The sequence below is a fragment of the Lathamus discolor genome, chromosome 15 (genome assembly GCF_037157495.1).
Source record: "Lathamus discolor isolate bLatDis1 chromosome 15, bLatDis1.hap1, whole genome shotgun sequence".
Classification (NCBI taxonomy): Eukaryota; Metazoa; Chordata; class Aves; order Psittaciformes; family Psittacidae; genus Lathamus; species Lathamus discolor.
This window is the reverse complement of record NC_088898.1, coordinates 10930356-10957367: the sequence shown is the minus strand read 5'-3', so window position 1 is coordinate 10957367 and position 27012 is coordinate 10930356. Positions and strand designations below refer to the sequence as shown.

Genomic DNA, 27012 nt, shown 5'->3' with positions numbered 1-27012 from the left:
CTTTTTCACAGAATGCCAGCCTGGTCTGGTTTGGAAAGGACCTTAAAGCTCATCCAGCTCCAACCCCTGCCACAGGCAGGGACCCCTTCCACTGGAGCAGCTTGCTCCAAGCCCCTGTGTCCAACCTGGCCTTGAACACTGCCAGGGATGGGGCAGCCACAGCTTCTCTGGGCACCCTGTGCCAGCGCCTCAGCACCCTTACAGGGAAGAGCTTCTGCCTAGGAGCTCATCTCAGTCTCCCCTCTGGCAGGTTCAAGCCATTCCCCTTGGCCTGTCCCTACAGGCCCTTGTCCCAAGCCCCTCTCCAGGTTTCCTGCAGCCCCTTTAGGCACTGGAGCTGCTCTCAGGTCTCCCCTTCAGGAGCCTTCTCTTCTCCAGGCTGCCCCAGCCCAGCTCTCTCAGCCTGGCTCCAGAGCAGAGCTGCTCCAGCCCTCGCAGCATCTTGTTTCAGCAGGAAACACTCGCCAGTTATCACTACCTACCTCTATCAGACAGCAATTCGTCACACAATGTCTTCTGAGACCCACGCAATAACCTGCCACATCATTGTGTCAGTCTAGAGATGCTCAGGGAACTCCAGTCACACCTCATCCTCACAGTACTGCCCAGAAACAAGCGTTTGGTCTCCACATCCCAAGAAGAGAAGCCCCTGCTGACGCACATTGAAAAATAAGGAGGCCTTGGCAGAACATGAAATACAGCACTGATGGTCACTATAGATGGGTCCAAGAACTCAACTGTAATTTTTAAACAGAAATCAGATGGTACCTGGAACCGATTCCAGAGCTAAAGCAAAGATGACACCAGCATCTACTAATTACATTTAATACACTGTGCTATGAAGATGGCACTGGCTAACCCCCCCAAACATGCCACCACACAGCTCCAGCTCGTCTTCAAAGGATGACAAAGACCAAAATATAAATTATCATAAAAAATAAACTTTGGGTTCCACAGAAATGTTCTGTGAGAAGATATTAGTAGGAAATGCTTCTCATCACTAGAAACTAGAAGGAATGTTTCATACAAGCACGCTGGAGCTGCTCTTCAGCACGTTCTCTAAGTGTCACTGGCTCCTTCATTACTGTCACTTTTCAGAACACCCAAACTGTGTGTAAAAACACCCAAATGTGTTGTAAAATGCATGTGAGGGCATCTACGTATGGTACGGAGTTTAACAGAGGGGGAGGGGATTTTGGCTGAAGCCTCTGTCATTCAACGTCATTCCTAATACCATTTACAGAAAACGCAAGAGCTGAGCTCTTCAACATCATTAAAATAGAACCCCCAGCCCCACAGATGCCCCAGAAAGCTGCTGTTGGACCCTCCCACAAGGGGTGGGGGGAGATGAGACATGTACAGGTTATTCTGCCTGCATCTCACCCAAAGGCAGATGTGCAAAACCTACCAACACGTTATTAAAAGAACCATTTGTCTTGCGCCGATCCACTGCCTTGCAGCCCACAGGAATCCCTCCACAGCTCTGCAGCCACCCACATGGCACTGTGTCTTTGCTCAGCTTCTGCTGCCTCTTCATGTGCCCTCCAGATAAGACAGACACCAAAGAACACTGGAGAAGGAACATCTCCACTTTCCTTCCTCATTCCAGACAACCATGCTAGCCAAAAAGCTAACAAGGAGCCGTACCAGAGGGACAGAAAGGGAAGGTGATAGAGGAGATTAAAAACTGGAAGAGCAAAAAGATAGCCTGACAGGTACTTTTTCTTATTATTCTGCTTTATTTGTGGAGAGGTGAGGCTCACAGCCATTAGAGTTCATGGAAGCACTACATCTTTCTTTAAGATACCAAGCAAAGTGCTGCCAGCTGGCTCTGAAAACATCTGGTTCTCAATGTCTGCTGCCTTCAAGCCACAGGCAACAAAGCTGTCACCTCTGAGTAAAGCCAAAGCCCTGGCCAGAGACAGTCCCAGCTGGAAGAACATGTCCCAGTAAGGAGATGGCCAGGCAGGCATACAACTGGTTTATGCTCACAGCTCTCATGGTCCTGTTGTGTGACCTCATTCAAATCACATCCCCACACAACACTGCTTCTCTCAAAGGTGAAATGCATATGAGCACCACCAAATAGTGGCTACACGAAACCATGTGCTGGACTGCACCCCCAGAGCGTGAGCAGCAGCTCAGGGAGGGGATTCTCCCCCTCTGCTGCGCTCTGGGGAGACACCTCCCCCCCACCCACCGCAGTCCTGATCCAGCTCTGGGGTAACGGCACAAGAGGGACGTGGAGCTGTTGGAGCGAGGCCAGAGGAGGCCATGGAGCTGCTGCGAGGGCTGGAGCAGCTCTGCTCTGGAGCCAGGCTGAGAGAGCTGGGCTGGGGCAGCCTGGAGAAGAGAAGGCTCCTGAAGGGGAGACCTGAGAGCAGCTCCAGTGCCTAAAGGGGCTGCAGGGAACCTGGAGAGGGGCTTGGGACAAGGGCCTGTAGGGACAGGCCAAGGGGAATGGCTTGAACCTGCCAGAGGGGAGACTGAGATGAGCTCTTAGGCAGAAGCTCTTCCCTGTAAGGGTGCTGAGGCGCTGGCACAGGGTGCCCAGAGAAGCTGTGGCTGCCCCATGCCTGGCAGTGCTCAAGGCCAGGTTGGACACAGGGGCTTGGAGCAAGCTGCTCCAGTGGAAGGTGTCCCTGCCCGTGGCAGGGATTGGAACTGGAGGAGCTTTATGGTCCCTTCCAACCCATTCTATGATTTTATAACCCAGCTACTAGCAGTAATACCAACGCAGAAGTGGAAATTTAGAGGCTAAGTAACGCAACGCATTAAAGCTGAGGTTTATGCTATGTAGGCATAGTTCCAGCACAGGAAACCTGAACTATGGTTTTGCCAAGGCTGCCCAGTGTGGGTGTGATTCAGTGCTAATTACTCAGAAAAGCGTTTCAAGTGGCACTGGTCTGGTATGCTTTGTTATAAAGCAAAACATGGCATGTTTTGGACAAAGTTTAGATTGTGTTTATGTTTACAGACAACCTGACTCCTGCATATAAAGGTGGCTTCTCCTTGGTGAAGCCTAAAACAATCAAGAAAAGTCAAAAGTCATGTAAATGATCTGGCTCTATAATCTTGCCAGAACAGAAGCAGCACCAAAGCTTCACCAAATTGAGCAATAATCACGGTCTTAGATTTGACTTCCCTGACTCCTTCTTTCTTCAGTATTCTAATCATATTTCTTAAACATTCTAAACCACTTCAGATTTCAAAGCACATTTACAAATACTGATTAATTCTCCCAAGGTAAAAAGCATAGAATCATAGAATAGTTCGGGTTGGAAAGGACCTTAAGTTCATCCAGTTCTAACCCCCCTGCCATGGCCAGGGACACCTCACACTAAACCATCCCACCCAAGGCTTCATCCAACCTGGCCTTGAACACCGCCAGGGATGGAGCATTCACAACTTCCCTGTGCAACCCATTCAGTGCCTCACCGCCCTTACAGTAAAGAACTTCCTCCTTATATCCAATCTAAACTTCCCCTGTTTATGTTTTAACCCATTACTCCTTGTCCTATCACTACAGTAAAATCATTATGCTCTTTACTACAGAAGGGAAGTGAAAGAAATAATAAGCTATTTGTCAGATGCACAGAAGGGACCAATGTAAAGGCTGGTATTAAACCCCGAGAGTTTCTGAAACAAACTATTGTTTCTAAAGAGTTCACTTTCAAGATGATGGTAGCAATACAAAAAAAAAGTTCCAAAATGGATATACATTCAGGATCAAGGCAGCTCATGGGGTAAAGGCCCATGCACTAAATCAGCCTGCAACAAACTCGATCTTGCCTTGCATCACAAGATATCAAAGGGGGCAACAAGAAAGCCCATGGCAGGGGTTTGGAACTGGATGAGCTTTAAGGTCCATTCCAATCAAACCAGTCTGGGATTCTATATAGGTTAATCCGTCTCAGGCTTCACACCCTCTGCTCTGGAGTTTTCACTCCACACTTTCTACTCGGGAAGTTACCTTGGCATCAGGACTCTCCCCTGCAGAGCACATGAGAATGCTGCTGACAGCGGCTCCCATGTGCGATTCCAGAGTGCCCTCTAACGAGGCTGAGCTGGATTTCACAACACAGGCAGGGAACCCAGAAAAACCCAACGTGGGGCTTTCCAGAAACTTCTCACTAAACACTAAGCTTTGTTTCCATCTGAACTAAAGGGCAAACCAGATGATATAGACAATCTGGTGACTGCTCCTGCACGGAACTTTTATATTTCCCTACAAGCCCTCATTGGTAAATACCTCAGCAGACAGCAGCACTAGAAATGGGGAAATCCACACTTCTCCCATTCCAAGAAGGACGGACACTGAATCAGATGAGAACCCGAGGCAGCTAACCCAGCACAGTGTTTTAAGATAAACTGAGTTCCACACAGTCTATCTTGTAAGGAATTGCAGGGTGACTTCTCAACAGAGGATGTAGTTAAATCAAACTTAACAGAAACAAATATCATGAACGAAGCTTGCAAATCAAAATGGAATCCTCATACATCTGCTCCCTAATACACTGCTGCACCATAAAATACTGGTTATTTGAAAGGATGTCTTCATCTAAGAGTAGCCACACAAACTACCGTGATGAAACTGCATTTGCTATAAATTTCTATGACTGGTATTTGGTCTATTGTCAAGTTCCCTCTCACATACCTCCATCAACTAATAAAGCATACTGCAAACAAAAGGTATTTGTATTACTTCCAGAAGCAAATTCCACACAAAAAAGCTGAGCCCAATCCTCAGAACAGAAATTAATTTTACTAATCTCAATGTCAAATTGTCAAAGTAGGACCTTTCCATGGAAATATCTACCTGTAAATATGCCATGAGGGCACCGAGTGGGATCGGAACTGCCCCAGCAGCCTATGGGACTGCTGCCCACTGCCTCCCACCACCTCCTCACCAAGGTGCCCTGCCCAGTTGTCCCCCAGACACCCATCTAGTGGAAGGTGTCCATGCCCATGGCAGCGGGTTGGAACTAGATGACCTTTAAGGTCCCTTCCAACCCAAACCAGCCTGGGATTCTATGATATGGTGAAAGAAATTGTCAAAATAATCAAAATGGGAAATGACACTTTTCTAAGCTCAGGCAAGCCAGGGACCAGAAAGAGGCAGGAATTCCTGGAGCTGCACTGCCCCCACCCTGCCGAACTGGGGGTCTGCCCCAGGCTGACAAATGCCTTTGAGCAGACTTGGGTCCAGGGACCAGCAAACTCCCCCCTGAAGGAGCACGGTGAAGGTGTGACCTGCCGAGTGCTGCCAGGGAGTTCCGCTGCCACTGCAGAGCTGCAAGGAAGCAAACGGGCCCGTGAACATGCCGAGCTCTTTGCCCTTGCCAACACCCCACCGAAGCTCCATGATCCAAACTCCAGCACTCTTGGGAAGACAGAGACTGGAAAGCATCAAATGCTTTCTTGAACAGAGCCTTACACACCTGCCAGCATTTTTACTGCCTGCTGAACATCTCTAATGTAACGTTAAGATCATGTGGCTGAAAGTCACAAAAGACTGGCAAAAAACCCATAGTGATGTTATAGAACATTCAAAGAACCATCATCCTCATCCACACAGGTTATCCACTGTAACAAACACACCATCAGCAGGAAACCTCCACTCCTGTCCATCCTGAATGACCCAGTGGCAACCACTGCTTCCAAAACAAAGCCCAAACAACAATGCTTTTAACTACATGGCCTGTAAAAACCTGCTTTGCACAGACTGAAACAGCAGCTATTTATCCTGCAAAGCAAAATTGCATTCCCCTTCTCAAAAAGCCATTTCCTTTCAATTTTGTAACAGTGGGAGATTGTAGTCCCCGAGGAGTATTTTCCATACATTTATAGGCAATTGTACAACCTAAGAAAACCCCCATGGAACAGTATTTACTAAGCAGTGCTCCCTGTACTCTCTCAACCCCCTCTCACAGCACTGCTGTGCTCCAGCCAACTCCTCTCCTGACATAACAGCTTATTCCTTGAGGAATAAGGAATAATTCCTTCAGGCAGAGCTGAACATTACAAAGATCAGCAGTGAATGGGCAGTGAAACAGACTTTTATTCCATGCACATGTAACCCACGCAAGGCTCAATGAATTTGTGCGACAATCAAAACTGACCATTAAAGTGCCTTTTGAACCATACAGCAGAAAGTTTCAGCACAGAGAGATGTAAGAGACAAAACCCCCCTTGAAATTAGTAACTGAACCACACAATATACATGCACAGCTATACTTTGTATACTTTACAATACTTTGCATTCTGCTTTTTGAAGGCAAGATGAGCAACAGCAAAGAATAAATTGTGCTGTATGGGTACAGCTTGCCATAAACAGCATTACCTGAATCAGAAAAGAACTGCCCAAAATGATGGAAGCCACACATGTAGACTTAACATGAAGTGTGACCATATCCCTGGCAGAGCTGGAGACAAGGAGGAATCTAGTTAAATTCATCTGAAGGTCAGAAACCCATGGAGAGCTAGAGGCTCTTCTGCTCTACCTTGGTAACATGTAATGGGAATCACAGTAATGCTAAACTCAGCAACACAGGTCAGAGCTCACCTCCAGTGACACTATGTTGTACTTGAAGTACAGGGAACACACAAATTTGTGCCAGTGGTCAGAGAAGGAACAGGACTCCTGCTTTATATGTGATCAGATGAAAGTTGAAGGGTTTTTAGCTGCTTCTCGTCTGATCAGATTCCAAAAGACTCAATCTTTCTTTAGCTTCACCTATTTGTGGCTGCAAAGACACTGTAGAAGTGACGGGAAAAGACACTGCAAAAAGGGTTATTCTATGAGAATTAGTAACACATGATCTGGGGTTTTCTTCTACAGAAATGTCTTTGGCAATAGCAGTTGCCTCAACCTTCAAACAGGTCTATCTCAACATAGGGCCAACACCAAGAACTATGTCCAGAGCATCATCCCAAGCATGTGGCAAAGCTGAGACAAACTAAGCTGCTCATTACATATGCAGGGTTTTCTTGCTTCATTTTTAGCTGCAGACCATAAAACATCATTTGCCCCAAATCATCCAGCAGGTGGCTGGCAGAGATGGGAAAGGACATCCCACTCCTGACCTCAAAGAGCTGGATGAGGCTCTCACCATCCAGGCCCAAGTTACTGCCATTCGGTCCCACTGCAACACCAAACCTCTGCATGGATCCATAGAAGAAACAAGACTTCTGTCCTCTGGGAAAACAGCTTCCTAGACTTCTCTTTTTATCAAAACCTAATTGGAGTTTCTCTCCAGCCCTCCCTCATCTCACACACACACACACACACACCCCCCTCTTTCATTTTTCCCACAAGAAATTTCAGCCTTTACCACTGATGTCTCCCTACACTGCATTAGTGTATTACCCATTAACTCAAAGATGAACATGTGAAATACTACAATGTTCAGCACAGCCTAACTCCTCTTCCTGTCATGCCATTCTACTCCTTTCACACTACAAAGTTCCCCCACAGCCATCCCTTCCCTCAATGCACTTGATTACAAAGCAGCTGGAGGAGCTGTTATAGCATCGAGCATCTGCAGAGTGCTACCAAAAAAAGAACTTTTATTTAAAAGGACACAACCTCAATAATTCACTTTTGAATCAAAATATTAAAACCTGGTTCAGGAGAAGAACACTCCTAATTCCAATGAAACGTCTCTGTTCAACTATTTCTTTATCTGGAGAAGGCTCCTTAAGGAGAGACCTTAGAGCAGCCCCAGCGCCTAAAGGGGCTGCAGGAAACCTGGAGAGGGGCTTGGGACAAGGGCCTGTAGGGACAGGCCAAGGGGAATGGCTTGAACCTGCCAGAGGGGAGACTGAGATGAGCTCTTAGGCAGAAGCTCTTCCCTGTGAGGGTGCTGAGGCGCTGGCACAGGGTGCCCAGAGAAGCTGTGGCTGCCCCATCCCTGGCAGTGTTCAAGGCCAGGTTGGACACAGGGGCTTGGAGCAAGCTGCTCCAGTGGAGGGGGTCCCTGCCCATGGCAGGGGCTGGGGCTGGAGGAGCTTTAAGGTCCCTTCCAACACAAACCAGTCTGGGATTCTGCATGTGCTTCATGTACCACACATTTGTCTGATGTGGCTTTATGCAAGCAGCATATTCAACTCTCCCAACACAGAGAGCTGAGAAGCTTGCTGCAACTGCCAAACAGTGAGCACCACCAAAACTTCGTGCAGGTGATTGTCACAATGCCTAATAACAGCATTACTGCCTTAAAAACCTGCAGCAGAGGTTTTCTGATGGATCATCCACATCCCAGAATGTGCATTTTCCTGGTTCTATTCCACATGCTGAAATTTGATAATTCCTGCCCTATTGTTTGCACTTACAGTGAGGAAAAACATGGAACCAGAAGGCATGGCTAATAGGGATGCTTGAGCCAAAAAGCTGACACACAGCCATGGGCAGGTGCCTCTTTTCCATATAAAACCAGGGATGCACCAAGCACCTGGCACACACCAGAACACACAGAACTCTGTAAGACAGAGTTTTACATTCACAGAGGTACAGGGAGAATTAGGAATTGATTTCTTAAAAGTCATCATTTCACAGAGGGAGTCAACAAAGCCTGGAGGTGACCCCATCACCCCATACCCTTTTATAGAACCTAACATCTTGAAAGCACTCTCATCCTGTTGAAACAATTCATTGAGACAAACAGATCCCCAAATCGCTTTACAGGAATGTGAAGAGGTAAAAACAGTGTTGGCAGAAAGTCCCAGCATGGAAACCTTGCCTTTGCCGAGGGTGAAAAACTTGTATGATGCCTTAACAAATCCCTTCCTACGTCAAATCTGGATCATGCTGCAGACATCTGGGGAAGACACAGTAGGTGAGGGAGGAGATTCCCTGAACTAGCATGGCACAACCTGGTGTCTGCTCTCTGTGGCCAAACCGATGATTTCAACAAACACTCCCTTAACCTAACTGTGCTCTGGAAGAACAGCATGTGGAAATCCCCTTGAAGCAGAAGGTCATCCAAAAGCATAAGGATTTCATCTTAACATATAACTACAGCCCTTGAAGCGCCATTAAAAAAGTCATGCTATTTCTGCAGCCAAGAAGAAGAGCCCAGAAGGTGACTCACTGATAATCTCACCATCTCCCCCAAACCACACGGGCGCATCATACCAGCAAACTGCCCGATGCGTCAGGTTTAAGCCCATCTTCAAATCTGTTATCATTCCAGCTGAAGAGCTCCAAATCACAAGGAGCCTTGCCCCTCTCCTATTAAGCATTCCAGGAATTAACCCCCCAATGCCAGGAAATTATGTCATATTTAAAAGAATTTGTGTAGCTTTGACTTTCAGTTACAGGATCTCGTTAGGCCTTTGCTGGGAAGGCTGAAAACTTTCAGCTATGAGATCACTCTCCCATAGACATGAACTTCCAGAGTGGCTGAGTCACTCCTGAACCCTCTTGTCTTGGATGGGCCTGAATACATTGAGTTCACCAAGCCCGTTTCATGGCTTGTTTTCCAGGACCAGAACATTTCTGTGGCCTTCTCTGAACTCTCCAGTATTTCCACCTCTTACTTGAGAACTCCTGAAACTGCAGACTCTGTGCCAGCAGCCCACTATAACCCCACCACATGCACACACATCATCACCCCACCATGATTCTCTTTACAAAAAGCAAAAATACCCAGTAATGGAATCAGCTCTTCCCACAACAAAGTTCAAATTGCATCACTGTGTAACTGAGCCCTGCGTGTCGCTCTCCACCACCTCTGTGTCTGAGGTACGAACCTGTCCTGGTTTCTAAATCTCAGTCTTTTTCATTACATTCAGATCCTTCTCCCTCTGCCCAGGAAGTTCAGAGCAGCCTACAGCAGTCACATCTTGTCAGTATCAGTAAACCTTAAGTGTGAAGGTTACAAACCTTCTTTTGGATAACTGAAGTCACTGTTGGAACAAAGAACTGGTAAGTGGAAGAGCTGAGCAGAAACAACCAACTCGTTTATGTCTTCCAATTAACAATCAAGGCACAGGGCTTGTTCCTAAGGTCGTTCTTCAGTTCTGTGCTGCTGGCCCAAGCCACCACCTCTGGTCCATTAAACGGGTGGGTCACATTAGAGTCAGATTCCTCAGAGAGCTTCAAGCGTGTGATACCAGCGACACCATCAGTTGAGCTCATGACATCCCCTTTCAGGAAGGAACAGCGAGACAGGGGGCACGTCTTCTTCCTTCAAGCCTATGTTGTTTCACCTTTAATCTCCACATTCACCGTATTTATAGCACAGAATTATGCACAAAGCTCTACCTGCTCACGTTAATTTTTGTTCCTGCTACTGACATCACGGTAACAAACTTGCTTAAAACACTTTTAACCCTTCCGCATGTGCGGACAATGCTCGAGGTACTTCCAATCCCTCTGACTTTCTCCTCCATCTTCCAAAACATTTAAAGTCGGTGACAGGAGCAAAACCAGTTTAGGACGAGGCAACCTGAAATCACACTTCTGCGGCTGCCCGTAACGCGACCGCCACAAACCCCTTCGGCTGCCGTTGACAGCCTGTAATTACTGGCTCCAACTACCCCTGTAACCAGCGCGGTATCTCCCCAGGGCTGCCGGGCTGCCCTGACCCCTGACTGGGAGCTCCCCCTCACACGGCCTTACGGTTACCTCCCCAGCGCAGCCCCGCTCCCCTCCGCGCCTCCCCTGCCAGCCCCGCCCGGGGCCGCCCACCAGCGAGCGGGCGCGGAGCAGCCGGCGCCCCCAGCCCGCGCTTTACCTCAGGCAGCCCCGGCCGAGGCCCACACAGACCCCCATGCCCTGCCCCACGGCGAACCCCCCCGCGGCGCCCGCAGCCCCCGCTCCCGCCCCGCGGGGAGCCCCCAGCCGCCTCCCGGCCTCCTTTGGGCTGCGGGGCGCGCACACCCGGGGCGCGCACACCCGGAGCGGCCGCGCGCAGCCGCCGCCTCCTGCCACTCACCTGGCACCGGCCCGGAAGCGGCGAGGGGAACGCCAGAGTCCGCTGCTCAGAACCGTCCCTGTCGCTCCCGCGTCTCTGCTCCGTGCGGCAAACACAACCAGCCACGGAACCTTTCATGTGCAGCCCCACGCCCCCATCGGGCTTCTTCTCTGACGGCACTCGTGGACGCGCCGGCAGGGGGCGGTGTCGCCCGTGCAGCGTGGCGCAGCGGGGCGGGCCGGAGGCGTTACCGTAAATACCCGAGAGCGGCCGCGCTACCGTAATTACCGTGCATAACGCGCGCTGTTGTATGGCCGCGGCAAGAGCACCCCTCGGTTCCCCCCAAAGCTGTGGCCTCCGGCATCTCCTCTAACCCCGGACACTTCGGGGTCCGCGCCCCGGTGGCCCCCGCGGGGCTGGGCGGGGAAGGGGAGGGCGGGGAGGGACAGAAAAACTTCCTGCCCCGCCCGCCCCCGCCCTGCAGGTGAAGCCGAGCCGCGGGCACCGGGGCAGCTCGGAGCGGGAGCTGCCGCCGGCCATGGCGTACCGGGAGCTGGTGCGGCGCTGGCACCAGGGAGTGCTGGCGGCCGACGGCGGGGACTGGGAGACGGCCCTCGACATCTTCGCCGGCGTCCCGGGACCGCCGGCCAGGATCTGCTTCAACATGGGCTGCGTGCACCTGCTGGCGGGGCGGCCCGAGGCGGCGCTCAGGGTGAGCGGCAGGAACGGGGACCCGAGGGGCCGGGATGGGAGAGAGGCTGCCGGGGTGCATCACGGAGTGACTGCTGCTGAGACACGAGCTGAAACCCAGCGCTGAATCCCAGAGCGGTTTGTGTCGGAAGGGACCTTAAAGCTCCTCCAGCTCCAGCCCCTGCCACGGGCAGGGACCCCTTCCACTGGAGCAGCTTGCTCCAAGCCCCTGTATCCAGCCTGGCCTTGAGCACTGCCAGGGATGGGGCAGCCACAGCTTCTCTGGGCACCCTGTGCCAGCGCCTCAGCACCCTCACAGGGAAGAGCTTCTGCCTAAGAGCTCATCTCAGTCTCCCCTCGGGCAGGTTCAAGCCATTCCCCTTGGCCTGTCCCTACAGGCCCTTGTCCCAAGCCCCTCTCCAGGTTTCCTGCAGCCCCTTTAGGCACTGGAGCTGCTCTCAGGTCTCCCCTTCAGGAGCCTTCTCTTCTCCAGGCTGCCCCAGCCCAGCTCTCTCAGCCTGGCTCCAGAGCAGAGCTGCTCCAGCCCTCGCAGCATCCCCATGCCCTCCTCTGCACTCACTCCAGCAGCTCCACGTCCCTCTTGTGCTGGTGACCTGCACATCCCACTAATAGCAGGAATGTGGGAGGTGATGGACAAAGAGTGAGGGCCCTGCAGCCAGTCATGTCCTCAGACAGTCCTGCACAAGCAGTCGAGGCTGCCAAAAAGAAACTGCTCTGCTGGAAAAGCGCTGCCCTCGGCAAGGGAGAGCAGGAGCCCATGCTGTGGCAGGCAAGGGTCCTGAGGGGAAGCCTTTTTCTTACAGCACCTGGCACATTTGTTCATCTGTCTGTCTGTGTCTCAGCTGCCTGGTGAAGAGAGGCACATAAGCCGTTTCTCATAGCATAAAGAAGAGCTCAGGCTGTTCTGGAGGTGCTGGGGCTGAGCCATGGAGCCTGGTAAGGGTACTTGCTGTAAGGGACAAGAGTGAGTGCAGCACAGAGGTGCTCAGAGAGACTCTTTAGCGATGAATGGGCACTGACTGGGAAGAATCTCAGCTGTACTTCCATGTAGGACAATGGTTGGTTGTTTTTTTAGGATCATAGAATAGTTAGGGTTGAAAAGAACCTAAGGATCATAAAATTGTAACCCCCCTGCCATGGGCAGGGACAAGGTCTCTTATAGCACAGTAAAGCAGACTGTTAAAGAAGGTGTTTGAGTTACAGGAGAAGCCAGCACCACAATGTGCAGTCCCTCCCTGACCTCCTGCAACATATTTTCACCCCTGCAATGCTGTCCCTTTCTAGGCAGTATCAGGAAAGTCTGGGGTTTCAGGCTTGATTCATTTCCTCCACACCATCTCCTTGAAGTGAAGGAGCACACCTCCTAGCTCTCTCAAAGGCATTAAGACTGTTTTCCGAGCACAGTGTTACTTAGAACCATCAACTATGAGCTGGTGCCACCTTTGCTGATACTTGCCTGTACTTAGTTGTGAAACTGGACCAGAAATATGGACTTAGAGGTGCATTGTGTGAAGCCCTTCAGTTTTCTCCTTTGCATCCTTTCACATACTCCTCACCATAGCCTGCTTCAAGCAGCCTTCCAAAGCCTGGCTAGTCCTGCTGCTCCCACTGTCAGGGGAAAGTCTGTTCCAGGCAACACAGTTTTCCCATTGAAGATGCAGGATGGCAAATGTGGCTCATTTAAGTCCAGTCCATTTTACCAAGGAAGGATAAAAACCTGAAGCTCAGCTCATCCAGAGCCAAGACCTGAACTTGGAGCTGCCTCCTGTCCAGATCACAGCCCTGAGCTTGTCAGTCCTGGGGAGCTGGTCACAAAGGACAGGGATGGCTGCTGTGCCCAGCACAAGAGCAGCTTGGATGTGGCTGCCTGGATGCACATACCCAGACATCAGCAGGAGAGATCCAAACTGATCCTTGTGATCCACTGGGGCAACAACACAAGAGGGATGTGGAGCTGTTGGAATGAGTACAGAGGCCACGAAGATGCTGCGAGGGCTGGAGCAGCTCTGCTCTGGGGCCAGGCTGAGAGAGCTGGGCTGGGGCAGCCTGGAGAAGAGAAGGCTCCTTAAGGGGAGACCTTAGAGCAGCTCCAGTGCCTAAAGGGGCTGCAGGAAACCTGGAGGGGGGCTTTGGACAAGGACAAGTGGAAGATGTCCCTGCCTGTGGCAGTGGGTTGGAACTGGATGAGTTTTAAGGTCCCTTCCCACCCAAACCAGCCTGTGATTCTATGATGTGTCTGTTTTTCTCCTTAGGCATTCAATGACACCATTGCCAAGGACAGCTCTCTAGCTGTTGGCTTCTTTCAGAGAGGGTTTGTCCACCTGCAGCTGGGAAGGTGAGGCGCATGTCTGCTTCAGTCTTCAGTTTTCTCCTTTTGGTCAGACTTTATTCTGTGATTCTAAAATTCACTTCTTCCAGCAGTCTTAAACAGTTCTTAAGGTCCGGTTTGACCTTGTAAACCGTGTCAGAAGTCAGCAAGTCTTATCTCTGATAAAGCTGAGAAGACAGGAGCTGCACAACTCCCAGCCCCAAGGGTGGCTAATACATAGCATTACTGTCCCATACACAGAGAGAAAGAAGCTGCTCCTGGGGGAGGGTTGGGGGAGCTGTGGGGGGCCTGCCAGGATTCACGTTGCACTTGAGATTTGCTTTGGGAATGAAAATACATAATTATGCTGCTTGATGTATGTTCACATGGGACCCCTGAGTCTGGTCTCCCTACACACCTAGTTGCACCAAAGTGCTTGACTCTCACTCTCTGCTAAGAGTAGATTTTGCGGGCCAGATCTCAGGCTCCTTGATTTATTGTTGGGATCACTCCACTAATGTCATGGGATTGATTACTCATTGTTTGCACAGTTAAATCACAGTGACATCCTGCTCAGACAGGTGGGTGGAGGATTTTGCAGATCCCTCTTACCTTCATGTTCAGTTATTCTCTTTCCTGTTATTTTCCCCATATTTTCCAGACCTTAATTTCAACAAAATGACTACCTTTATTTCTGGGAGGGAGTTAAACTGAGCAGTTCTGCACCCACAGCTGCCTGTCAAGCAGCTACAAGCTCTGTGCCTCTGCAGCAGAGCTGCAGTCGGGTGGTCCAAGCTGCTCCACTGTTCTCCTCTGGGCACCCTGTGCCAGCACCTCAGCACCCTCACAGGGAAGAGCTTCTGCCTAAGAGCTCAGCTCAGTCTCCCCTCGGGCAGGTTAAAGCCATTCCCCTTGGCCTGTCCCTACAGGCCCTTGTCCCAAGCCCCTCTCCAGGTTCCCTGCAGCCCCTTTAGGCACTGGAGCTGCTCTCAGGTCTCCCCTTCAGGAGCCTTCTCTTCTCCAGGCTGCCCCAGCCCAGCTCTCTCAGCCTGGCTCCAGAGCAGAGCTGCTCCAGCCCTCGCAGCATCCCCATGCCTCCTCTGGCCTCGCTCAAAGAGCTCCACGTCCCTCTTGTGCTGCTGCCCCAGAGCTGGATTAAGACTGCAGGGGGGGGTCTCCTCAGAGCACAGCAGAGGGGCAGGATCCCCTCCCTGAGCTGCTGCTCACGCTCTGGGTGTGCAGCCCAGCACGGGGGGGGGGGGTTCTGGGCTCAAGCGCACACTGAAGCCGGGTCACGGGGAGCTTCTCCTCACCCAACACCCCCAAGTCCTTCCCCTCAGGCTGCTCCATCCCCTTTCTCCCCAGCCTGTGTTTGTGCTTGAGACTGCCCCAACCCAGAGACAGGACCTGGTACTTGGTCTTGTTGAACCTCATGAGGATTGCACAGGCAAACTTCTTAAACAGTATTCAGTTTTTCTAGTCTCATGTTCTTCCTTCATCTCTGCACTGCAGGTATGAAGAAGCTCTCTCTGATTATCATATGGCTTTCAATCACCTAAGAAAAAATCCCTTCATTGATTACAAGCAGCTGGGGCTGAGGCACATCCTCTATGCATGGGAGGTAAGAGTCAGCCTGTCAGAGCAGCCCTTCCGCTGTGCTGGTGGGGATTAGTAGGCATTAGTAACCCAGGAGCTTTTCAGGACAGTGCATTAGAACAGTAAAAACAGAACTTAATCATAAAAGTCATAAAACAGTCTCACCTCTGAAGAGTTCAGCAAATTGTACAGTTTGAAAAGTAAAATTCTTCAGAGCAGATGCATGGATGTTTGTGTATTGGGTTGGATTTTTTTGGCTTATCTAAGTATGTGTATAATATTTAGACTTATGTGCATGTAAATATCTATGTAAGTTTTGTGAACTCAGCTCTGAAAGCTGAAATAGGCTGAAGTGTAGACAGATGGGAACAGAATTGGTCCATAAGGAGTACTGTAAGAAACTTACGTGCATGAAAGCCTGTTTTTCCAGCTGTAGCAACTGGTCTTCACTTTTCCTCTGTGAACTCACACACTGGGCTGTATGCTGGGTTTTGCTTCTGTAACTCTTCATTCTGCAGCTCTTACACTGTGACATGGAGTCAACCTGCCTGTTCAGAAACCATCTAAGTCTGAATTGACTGTGAATATTTGTAATATTTGGAGTGTAAAAGACTTCTAGAAGCTGTACTCTGAGGGTTCACTTTGTTTTCTCTCCTCAGTCTGCACACAGAGACTGAAGGCACATGCAGGAAAGTATTTAATTATTTACTTCGGCAGGGTTGAAGAGTTATTGTGTAACTCAAGTCAAGCATGCCCAGAAACCCCTCCAGTCTCAGTCAGCTTTCGTGCACCTTATACCTGGCAGGAAGAAGCCATCCTTGGCATCTGTGCTATTACCCAAACCTCACTGGCTTTAACAGTTTCAGCACCACAGCACTGCCTCCTCTGAGCTCACACACACTTAGAAACTTAGTCCCTTTGGAAGGTTTGGGGCTGCAGGAGTGCCCCAGGCCATCCTGAGGAGGCTGGTGCCTTTTTCCTGGTATGAACATGCAGTCCCTCACTCCACATGCTCTGGGCATTGCCAGCACATGTGTTCTCACTGGGCTGACACTTCAGACTCGGGATCTGCATCCTGAGTCAACTGAATCTCACTCTTACATCTACCTGCAGCTCATTTCCAAAACGCACAACCAATCCTCCTGCAGAACTGCACCATCAGCTTTCCCCATGCATGGCCTCTCAGGTGCTGCAGCTGATCCTCGTAGGGAAATGTGCTGTGTGATTGGAAAATCCTAAACTATTTGCCTCTTGCAGGGCTGTACCACTTCTGAGCTGAGTGAGAACTGCTGCCTTGCCTCTCCAAGAGGCAGCATCCCTGCAGTTCCTGTAGATGTTCAGAATTGCCTTTCCCCACCACCCCCAAACTGCCATTTGCTACTGTCATGATAAAGGAGCAAAGGAAAAGCATCCTATTAGTTGGACCTCTGTCCCAAGCACTGCTTGCATCCAGGAACCACACAGCAATTGACAGGCTGATAATCCTGTCTTGTAATATATCTGCTGTATATCTGACAGCAGATCCGCAAGGCCACACTTCTGCCTTGTGGGCCAGCAGCTTTTCCATACACTGGCTGTTGGGCAGTGACAAGAAGAGATCTCCCACTCTTAATTAGCATATGGATCAAGGCTTCCCAACACCCAGTCTGTGCTACTCCCACACTTTGCCACTTCACCACTCAACATACTTACATGCTGCTAAAGGGTGACAAGCTACAGCTGACAATCTGCACATTCACAGCCCACCACAATGTGAAATAGTTTCAGTCAAGTTATTTTGCCGTGAAAGGGAGTCAGAATTACTCTGCACAATAAAGTATTACCTAGTTGCATGTAGAAAGAAAGTTGCATGTAGGAAGAAACACAAAAATCTTCCTGGCCTTTCAGCTGCATGAAGATTAAAACTTTTGTGGTACCAGAGTCTTCATCTGATGTTCCCCATGCTTCTCCTTGGCTTAAAAAGAGCTGGCAGCTCCAGCAGCTAGCCTGAAGGTGCAGAGGTACAGCTTTTCTCTCTTTCCACTCTAAATATGGAAGATTTGTCCAGCTGTGCAACCAGCAGGGAGTAGATGGCTGCTGCTGTACCTCTGATGTTCCAGTGCCTGGACCCTCATGCTTGGCTGAGTTTTACTAGTTGTGATGGCTGCGGCTGGGTCTCAGCCCTCAGTTCTCTCCTTGCCCTCTCCAGGTCCTGTACAGCACTGCAGCAGCCCATTGCCAGCTGCAGCAGTGGCAGGAGGCCAGAGTCACCCTGGACAAGGCTGTTGTGTGGAGACCTGAAGGAAGAACAGCAATCCTGGACCTGGCCTTTCAGCAGGTACAGGTAAGAGCCTCTCTGTGAGCTCCTGGGTATGTGCATTGGGTTGAAGTTAAGACACAGGAGGTAAGAATGTGCTAATTGTATGTTTGGGTTTTCTTGTCTGCTTGGTCACCTGGTAACAGAGTCAAAGCAATTTGCTTGTGATGCTTGACCAAACTAGTGCTTCAGCTAATCAAGTACTCTATCAGCCCTGGGTGCTTCATAGCACAGCAACACCATAGAGAAGAATTATGGTATAGCCTCTCAGGTTGGCGGTTTTGCTTTCTAGTCCCTAGTCAGCTCTTTGTTGACCAGGAACAACTTGCAGGTCTCTGATATACTCTTCCTGGAGGGTTCATTATTTTACTTTCTCCATACTTCCTTATCTTACTTGTACCCTTTCTAAGATCTGATCATGTCTTCTAGCATCATGTTTGTGCTTTACATTAGTGTATCATTTATATTTGCTGTTAGCATGCTACTCAGTCTTTGAACAGGGGAGGAAATAACATTTGAAATCAAATAGAAAAACTTCTTAGAAGATTTATTTAAGAAACTTGACTCCACTGTGCTCCCTTCCCACCCATCCCATGCCAACACAGTCCGTCTTTGACTCATCACTGGGTAATGGCTGCTGAGTTTACACATGCTTATTAAACCTGAGTGACCTTTCTCAAGTTCACAGATGTAATTTTTGCCCCAATGTCTTCCTGGAGCTGATCTTACCCACATAAGGAAGCTCTACTTGCTTTTCACTGTTACGTTTCATTTAACATTCACTGCTGGCTTTTCCGTTCTCTGCTTTCCCTGCCCTAGAACCGTCTATTTTTAGAGCCCATGCAGGTTCCTCTGGGGGAATTTTTCAGACCACGAAAGAAGGAAGTTGAACAGCTGGATTCAAAAGACTTCCTGGGTAAACCCAAGGTAACAGGCATGTGATCACTAAGATTAACAACAAGCAGCTTAAGATCTCACCGTCTGACCTCTCCAGAGAGCATTACTGTTGGGTTGCCCCACTGCTCACTGTGCTGATGGAGACCCCAGAGCAGGACTGTCAGGGTCAAGGCATCTAGGACACAGAGGCTGGAATCTGTTAAATTGCCACCTCTTCCATCAAAACTGCCCTTTGTGCTAAAACCCCTTCCCAGTCTTGGTCACCTGAAACTCTGAAAAAGCTGAGCAGGTCCTTAGGAAACCCTGTGACCATCCTTGTGCTGGCAAGGAGATTTTCAAGAGGAACATGTTCTTCCAGCATGCTCCTGCACTCTACTGCATTCCCAGTGGGACAGGCAGGCATCTGGGAGACAAATGCTTTGTCACATCCCTTAATGCAAGTCAGCAAAGAATTTCTCTGATCCTTTCTGGGACCAGTGCAGGCAGCAGAAGTGCCACAGGCCAGAGAGCTCCAATGGGAATAAAGGAAAGGGAAGGGAAAGTAATTCACTCACATACTTTTAAAGAAGCTTTGGAAAGGCTGAAAAACAGGGAGAAGAATGGTTAAAGCTGTTCTGGGAATCCCGGTCTGCTTTTTCCACTATGTGTGTGGCTCTACTTTATGCCTGACCATAGGATGTCAGAAGGAAATGAGTCCAAGTAGATAACCTGGCACGAAGTTTGAGAGTCTCCTCATCCAGCCAGGATTCAGTCATTGCTTTGTCCTCCAACAGGTGATCTCATCCATCATTCCCAATGATGAGTACATTGGCTTCGAGCCTCTCAGGCCTCAGGTGAGCAGGACAAAGCTGTGAAAGGAGGAATGGAGCTCCAGGTAGGGCCTCAGATCCCAACACCATCAGGGTAAGAACACAGCGGTGAAGGAAACAGTGTCAGACTGGCTCCATGGGGCCATTCAAAGCCAGGTGGGCTTCAGCATTGGCTGGAAGGGACTCAGTGATGTGAGTCTGCAACCCTCTGAGGATGCATTTTTGTCTCTTTGCCATGTCAAAATAGCAGTGGAGACTTTGCTGTGCTCAACACATGCTTGCCCAGCACATCACTGGATTTATCAGCATAAGCATGGCTGCCTTGCACTGTAATACGAGTTCCTTAGAATCAAGGGAAGGGAAGATATTTTGTTATTCATCTCCTTATGGGATAAAGAGGAAGGGGGAGAAATAAAAGGTACATCCTGGTAAGGTGTAGAGCAGCAGACTTCTGTCTGAGTGCTGTGGTGTGACAAATGTGGTTAAAAGCAAAGACAGAACACCACAGTGTGGTATTCAGAGGGACAGAAAAGGTGGTACTGTTCCTGTGTAAGGTATTGTTATAAATATATGCTGTTGCTTCTCCCACAGAAACAGGGCTTTTATGAACCTGGTGCTGATGCTCTGCTGTAAGTGTTCGGTTCCATCTTGGTCTAACTCTTCTTTCACTATTTCTGTTCAGAAGGTCACATTTTGTTCCCTGATATCTTTGTCTGAAGAGTCTGTGGAATCTACACCCACTTCTCACAGAGGGTGGAGAGAATGACAAACATGCAAAGGCTTTTGCGGCTGCCAAAGACACTGCAGTGCAGGTGGCATCTCTCATGCAAGAATCTCAGGGTAGTTTGCAGGAGTTGACTCAATAGTCTTGTGAGGCAGGCCTGGATCGTGCGTGCCATGGCCAGGGAATGGAAGCAGAGAGAGGCTGTGGGACCTGCCCACATCTGTGGCATAGGATGCTCTGCCATTCTAGTGCCCAGGACAAGGCTTCCAGATATCCCCTCCCAGCCCTGCTGAGCCAAAATCAGCCTTGGTTGCAAAAGCATGAAACCATTTGTCCTGGTGATGTTGTACCAGCAGCACTTCATATTGAGTTTAATAATTATTTTGATCTGGAGAACATTTATCAGTGCAATAAAAATGGAGCAGCTGCATTTGGGAAATCGGTGTTTTCCAGGCTGCTTTTGTTCCCAGTTGGACCAAAGAGTAGCAATGGAAATAATCATTTCCCAACACGTGAAGCATTTGGCATCGGACAGTTTGGGTCAGTGCAGTATTCTGGACCAAAGCATCCAGCACCAGACCTCCAGGGTTAGTAAAGGTGCTCTCATTCTCTCTTTCCAGAGAAAGTGAGTCAGGCTACTACCGGGTGTTGTCCCATTACTACCCCAAGGACTCGGAGAAGCTGGAAGTGAGAGCCAGCAGCTTGGTCTTTGTGCTGACAAGAGGAGGGGATGGCTGGGCTACAGCCATACATGATGGACAGGTAAGGACAGTGGGTGGGCTTTCCAGCCCATCCCGACCAGCAGAGACCACAGAGGCGTGGACAGGAGCTTGCTGCAACCCTCTGAGCACATTCCCTGGGCACCCTGTAGCTCTGCAGAGAATGAGTTCAGGAGCTCATTTCCACAGACCAGCTGCTAACTGTAGATTTCTCTGACACTGGGCTCCCACTGTCTTCTGCCATTCACCTCTATGCCTCCACATGGGCATTTTGGGGGGCAGTTGTGCTTTCCACCATACAAAACCCTACTGTGGGATTCTGTAGGATAACAGACCTCACCAGGGGTCACCATTTAGAGCAGTATTTGTCACCTGAGAGCTCTACCAGAGCTGAGGAGAGCAGCCAGTCCTTACCTGGTGTGTAGTGCCTCTGTTACATTAACTTTGGGAAGGCTCTGGAAGGATTTCAGCTGTGCAGACAGGTTTTACAAAGGGCTCTAGAGAAGACCTAAGGAATTAAAGTTGAGCAAATCTGACATCTTTCTGCAGACCAGGGAGCTATAGTGCAAACAGATTGAACAGGAACAGATAAATGCAACATCATGGAAAATCTTTTGCTGACAGAAGCCATTTCTCACATGTCTACTGAAATGCTTCAGAAGAACCAGTGGATTAGCTTGAGCCAGTATTATCTGCCTATATTGCCAAAAAAAGTCAGAAGATCCTTCATCAGACTCTTCACTAAAACCCCAAGAGGCAGTGCCTGAGGGCTGATGACAAGTTAAAATATGAAAGTAAAGAATAGGCATAAATGAACAGGATTTTATTTCTTTCTAGAGAAAGGACGTCCCCACAGAGAATCTCCTGTGACCTAAGCATTTAGCATATTCCTAAGGGATGTAGTAATAGAGATGGGGATGTAGTGCTCCTTAAGGTGACCATGTTCCATTGCAGTCAAACAACTGGCATGGCCTAAAGCAGCTGGAGCTGCAGTGAACAGTTACAGAACTGTTTGAATGTGCTGGTTAAAGCTCAGTGAAGTGTCAAATGAAATTCACAGTCAAAAAAAAAGGTAAAATAATAGACACTGGGGAAACAAAAAGCATAATTACAGTGATCAGTTGAAACTGGGAGCTCTAGAGCCGTGACTGGCAGAAGACACGGAGATGCTGCTGCGCTGGTATCCCTCAGTATCCTTGCTGCTCTCTGCCCAAACATCCATTGCATGAGCAGGGTGTTTGGGCTGTTACATCCCAGCCACTCCAGCAGCAGCACTGCTTTCAGCAGAAAAACATGCAAAAGAACCATGGGATTTTGTCAGCGATATCTGAGCACGAACCCTATGGATTACTGTATGAGACCCTGGGCCCCCGTGGGCACATTCGAGTTGCTGCAGGCAGGGGTGGTTTGCAAGGGCAGAAGCAGTGCAGAGTGGGACTTACAGAAAGTGGGGCTGGGTGGGCTGGGGCTGAGCCTGCCACAGCAGCAGCTCCTATCTCACCCTGCTCTGCTTTGTGTCCTGCAGAAGCTGCGCATTCCCACCTCTCTCCTGGAGCCTGCCTCAAAGATGGATAAATGGGTGAGCTGACAGCCTTGCAAGCAGGGGTGAGGGAGGGACCAAGAGGTACATCTGGGACACTTCTGTGTAAGATTATCACAGGACAGGACAACTGTGTAAGAGACACACAGAGTGTGAAGTACCGAGACACCTTGACTGAAGACCAAGTGCTCTTGAACAGGAACAACAGGAGAATTAAAAGCCACAGTGGCTTGTACCACCGGCTGATCTAGGTGTTAGCTCTTACCCACCATGGGCTGATGGAGCACACAAAGCTGGGCAGCTGCCATGGCTCTCCTGACCACTGTAACTTGTGCCACCGGATGAGTTTGAGGGCTTAAGGCTTCTGTTTATCCAGCCTGCTCCCATGGTGTCTGCAGCCAGTCAGTGTAGCACGGAAGCAGGTGAGGAGGCCTCGCGCATTCTGGTTCAGCAGCAGAGAGCAGGTCAATCTCTTTCAGTGGGACAGTAACATCTTAGAGGTACTGCTTTTTGCCTTAGGGCCATGCACTAAACCCTAACCTTCACCTTTGACTTAGGAAAATTTTCTTCATCTCTCATCTTCACCACAGACACATCCACACATGATCCAAATAGTTTTCCGTCTGAAACCAGTTCAGAAAGATGCAACTCAGACCCCTGTTTCTTGTGGGGGATTTTTGGAAGCTCACAGTTGTTATGATGTTGCTGTGATTCACAGCTTCACTCCCAGATGAATCTTTGGTCATAGTCCATGCTTGGGCATTTGCTCCATGGCTGTCTCACTATGAAGCAGCCCAAGTTCCCAGGTGAGGTGGCAGATGGTGGGGAGAGCCCTCAGCACAGTGTGAGCAGCCTCCCTCTGCTTCAGCACTATCCCAGCAAGGAGCAAGAGGCCAAGGAAGTGTCCCACCAAACCTCTCATCACCCCTGCTACCCACAAGAGCTGCAGAGACCATTCTGAGTGCTCCACCTCATCCAGCCAATCAATAAACTGGTCTCCTTGGGATTACACACATACATTTATAACTGACTGCAGCTTCTGTCATGGACAACAGGCTCATCCAGTCTCCAATGCCTTCTGCTCACTCCTTTCTGATGTTCTGTTGCAGAAGATCAACGATGGGATTCCTCTCCCTCCTGCCCAGGTGCCTCCCAGCCGACTCCACGTGAAGCAGAAACCAGGTAGTCCCCAGGCCAGGGACCTCAGTGGGTGTGACTTCGAGCTGTGCCCCCCCCTGCTTTGGGGTGCATGGGGAGGCTGGTTGCCCACTGCAGCCTTGGCTGCCTGTGTGTTGGGGGTTGCAGAAGAGCTGCAGAGTCTCTGCTGACTGCAGGTGCTGTTCCTCTGCTCTTGTTTTGTTCTTCAGAATCTCCTGGGGGAGAAAATGGCCCTGTAAATGATGCTGATGCTCAAATGGACTCCAAGGTAAGATGTTCCACAAGCTGGCACAGCCTCAAGAAATCAAGGCTGTGAAAAATGCCAGATTCCTGACCAAATCCTGCAAAATTCCTGAGCTGGCCAAAAATCACCTGAAGGAAAAACCCCTCTTCCTCTGCCCATTTTCCCATTCTAAAGAGAGGCTCCTGTGCGTTCATTCATCCACACATCCAAGTTTGTGACCATACAACTTTGTGAGACAGCCTAAGGTTGAGGCTTAGCAGGGCAGTGCCACTGTGGCACCCCCCAAGGAGCCAAGAGCCCCAAACACAGCAACATCCTCAGACACACTTTTCACAGCCTATTTTGGAAGAGAGTTGTCTTTGAACTACCTGCTGGCCCTCCCTCCATCCTCCTGTGCAGCGTTTCCTGCTCCTGACAGTCTGGGTACCACAATTCATTTTAATTTATGTTCTGGGATGTTGTGCACCTCCATGTCATTATCAACCACTGTGTATGATGGTGCTGGAATTGCTCCTGTGTCCACTTGGGGACAGCACCTCTGGCAGTGCCAGCTGCAGAGGAGCTCTGCTCACTTTGTCTCTGCCACCCTCTTTGCAGGGCTTTTGGAGCAGTTTTTTGTTCAGCTTCGGACAGGAGGCAGCACAACATGGGAACTGGCTGCACCTCTCCAGCTGGCTGGAGGAATTGGAGCCCTGCTCAGCTGGGCTTGAGGTTGGGAGGTACCTGTGTGATCAGACCCAGAAACAGGCTTCCTGGGTCATGGGGGGAACAGCTGATCCCAAGCTTTGGACCCATAGTTGCCCTTCTGATGCTACACTACCATTACATGGTAGCACTGAGATGAGGGGTTGTGTCGATGTTGCCTCTGTTGATAGGAGAGGTGACAGTCTGAATAACCACCCTGTGCCCGGTGCCACCTCTCTCAGCAGATCCCAGTGACCTGTGGGGATGCTTCCCCCGGCAAAGCCAGGCCCATGGTGCTGCGGGTGTGCTGCGAGTGCACAGTGGTGCTGAGGGCCGGCAAGGCGCCAGCTCTGCGGGACCTGCGGACACTGCTGCAGGAGCGCCTGGGGCAACAGGCGCAGCAAGGGAGGCTCAGGTGGGTGACAGGGTGCAGCAGCCACCCCCCTGAGGGTATAAGGGCTGTATGAAGATAGGCTGAGAACACTGGGGCTATTCAGCCTGAAGAAGAGAAGCTGTGTGGAGACCTCAGAGCAGCTTCCAGTGTCTCAGAGGGGGCTACAAGGATGCTGGAGATGGATACTACAAGGGGGAATGGGTTTAAACTGAAACGGGAGATTTAGGCTGAGTATAATGCAGAAGTTCTTCCCTGTGAGGGTGCTGAGGCGCTGGCACAGGGTGCCCAGAGAAGCTGTGGCTGCCCCATCCCTGGCAGTGCTCAAGGCCAGGTTGGACACAGGGGCTTGGAGCAAGCTGCTCTAGTGGAAGGTGTCCCTGCCCGTGGCAGGGGTTGGAACTGGATGAGCTTTAAGGTCCTTTCCAACCCAAACAATTATGTAACTCTTAAGATACAGGCATTCAACTCTGTCTAGTCTCCTGGGAACATTTAATTGGGGTCTGTTGTGGTCAAAACACTCAGGCAGAGATTCAGCAAAGGCTGAGCACACAGCCTTCATTTCAGGGCCAACCTTACCGTGGCTTGTGGTTAGGAGAACATCATATGCTCATGGGCTTTGGAAGTGTGAAGGATCTTTCCCAGAGCACTCTGCCATGGTCAGGAAATGGGGGAACAGGAAGTCTGTGCAGATGCAGGTGCTGTACATTGGATTTTCTCCTGCTCAGCTCAGCCTTTGAGATACACTAGGATCAATGCAGAGCGATCTGGGAGTCAGGTATAAGTGTGCGTTGGTCCTGGGGTGACACCTCCCTGACGTGACACTCCTGGGGACACACAGTGTAGTCAGGAGAGTTTAGGATCTTCCCCTCAAGTAAATGTGAGGAGCTGAGGGTGTCCCCCTTTCTGCCCACTGAACATGTAGGTGGGCCCCACATCCATGTGCAAAGCTTAGAGCTGGCTTACAAGGGGGCTTAGAAGGCTGAAGATGGTAGAGGGCTAGGCTGGCCTCAGAGCTAGGCTTCAAGTGAGATGATTTGAGCCATGTTAATGAACTCTTACAGCTACAGGAATTCAGATGGCAAAGAACTGGGAGCAGTTTCGGGAGAGGAGGATCTAGGGAGGATGTGGCAGCAGCTGATGGATGGCAGGCTGGTGCTGTGTTGCCAGGTACGTGGGCTGTGACCACCTCTTCTGCTGTGCTGGGCTCACATCTCTGCTTTGCCTTGCAACCTTCATGCTGACTCTCCTGTAGGACTCAGAGTCCCACTCGGGCAGACCCATCCTCTACCGGATGCTGGCACAGCACTCCTACCCTGCCCAGGGACCGGGGGACCTGGACTTCAGCAAGGGAGATGTGCTGGATGTTCTCTCTGAAGGTAGCTCTCCAGTCCTCTCTGCAGGCTTGTGCTGGAGCAGGCTTTGAGCCTGCTGCAGGTGGCTGGGGAGTAGATGCCTCTCCAGTGCTGCCTCAGGGCTCATGCTGCTCCTTTATGTTTTCCCAGTGAATGAGGACTGGTTGGAAGGACACTGCAATGGCAAGACTGGCATCTTCCCCAAATGCTTTGCAACCCGGACCAGTTGTGGTGCTGCCTTCCTATAGCAAACAGGAGCGTTTTCCTGCCTGACTGCACTGTCTCCCAGGGGTGAGAGTCACCAGTCCCAGCTTATTCAGGCCACAGCCAGCACAGTCAGGAGCTCTGCTGAACCTGGACAGGAGATGTCCCTCACTCACAGATCCCATGGGGTCAGCTCCAGCAGTCCAACAGCATCTTCTACAGGCTGTTCCCAGACCTGGCATTTTTACCTCTGTGCTTACACTGCCAAAGATGTGCCTGTGCAGGGCAGGGAGAAGGGAGAGGGATCTGATATTTGGTTATGGAAAATGTCCAAGTGCCACTGGCCCAGACCTTCCAGGTGGGAAGAGGTTCTTGTGGATGAAGGTCTTTACCCCCTCTCCATGTTGCTCAAGTTCAGGCTGGAGGGCTGAGCCTCACCCTAGTGAAGCCAAAGACT

At 50.2% G+C, this 27012-nt stretch overlaps 2 protein-coding genes across 4 annotated transcripts in view; one reads left to right on the top strand and one right to left on the bottom strand.

The window, feature by feature from the left end:
* Nucleotides 1-11076, bottom strand: part of EXD3 (exonuclease 3'-5' domain containing 3) — a 288670-nt gene extending 277594 nt beyond the window's left edge. The window contains 1 exon segment of the mRNA XM_065695336.1: nt 10941-11076. Within this exon segment, the coding sequence (XP_065551408.1) occupies nt 10941-11057 (117 nt within the window). The 5' untranslated portion in view covers nt 11058-11076.
* Nucleotides 11077-11209: 133 nt separating this feature from the next.
* Nucleotides 11210-26970, top strand: NOXA1 (NADPH oxidase activator 1). 3 transcript variants are annotated; one of them, XM_065695749.1, is made up of 15 exons: nt 11211-11631; nt 13883-13965; nt 15451-15559; nt 17723-17857; nt 18650-18757; nt 19501-19560; nt 20128-20165; nt 20881-21022; nt 22505-22558; nt 23629-23701; nt 23887-23945; nt 24851-25020; nt 26061-26166; nt 26252-26375; nt 26502-26970. In XM_065695749.1, the coding sequence occupies exons 1-15, from the start codon at nt 11458-11460 to the stop codon at nt 26597-26599; spliced, it is 1533 nt and encodes a 510-aa protein (XP_065551821.1). In that variant the 5' UTR covers nt 11211-11457; the 3' UTR covers nt 26600-26970. The 3 variants fall into 3 exon arrangements, with proteins under 3 accessions (XP_065551822.1, XP_065551821.1, XP_065551820.1); XM_065695748.1 differs by having other exon boundaries at nt 24848-25020; XM_065695750.1 differs by lacking the exon at nt 18650-18757 and having other exon boundaries at nt 11210-11631; nt 24848-25020.
* The last annotated feature ends 42 nt before the right edge of the window (nt 26971-27012 follow it).

Excerpts from the sequence above, each read along its gene's own strand:
- NOXA1 (XM_065695748.1), top strand. The coding sequence starts at position 11,458 with ATGGCGTACCGGGAGCTGGTGCGGCGCTGGCACCAGGGAGTGCTGGCG. Across the intron at positions 11,632-13,882 it reads GGCCCGAGGCGGCGCTCAGG|GCATTCAATGACACCATTGC; the intron begins GTGAGCGGCAGG and ends TTTTCTCCTTAG. Across the intron at positions 20,166-20,880 it reads CCTGGTGCTGATGCTCTGCT|AGAAAGTGAGTCAGGCTACT; the intron begins GTAAGTGTTCGG and ends CTCTCTTTCCAG.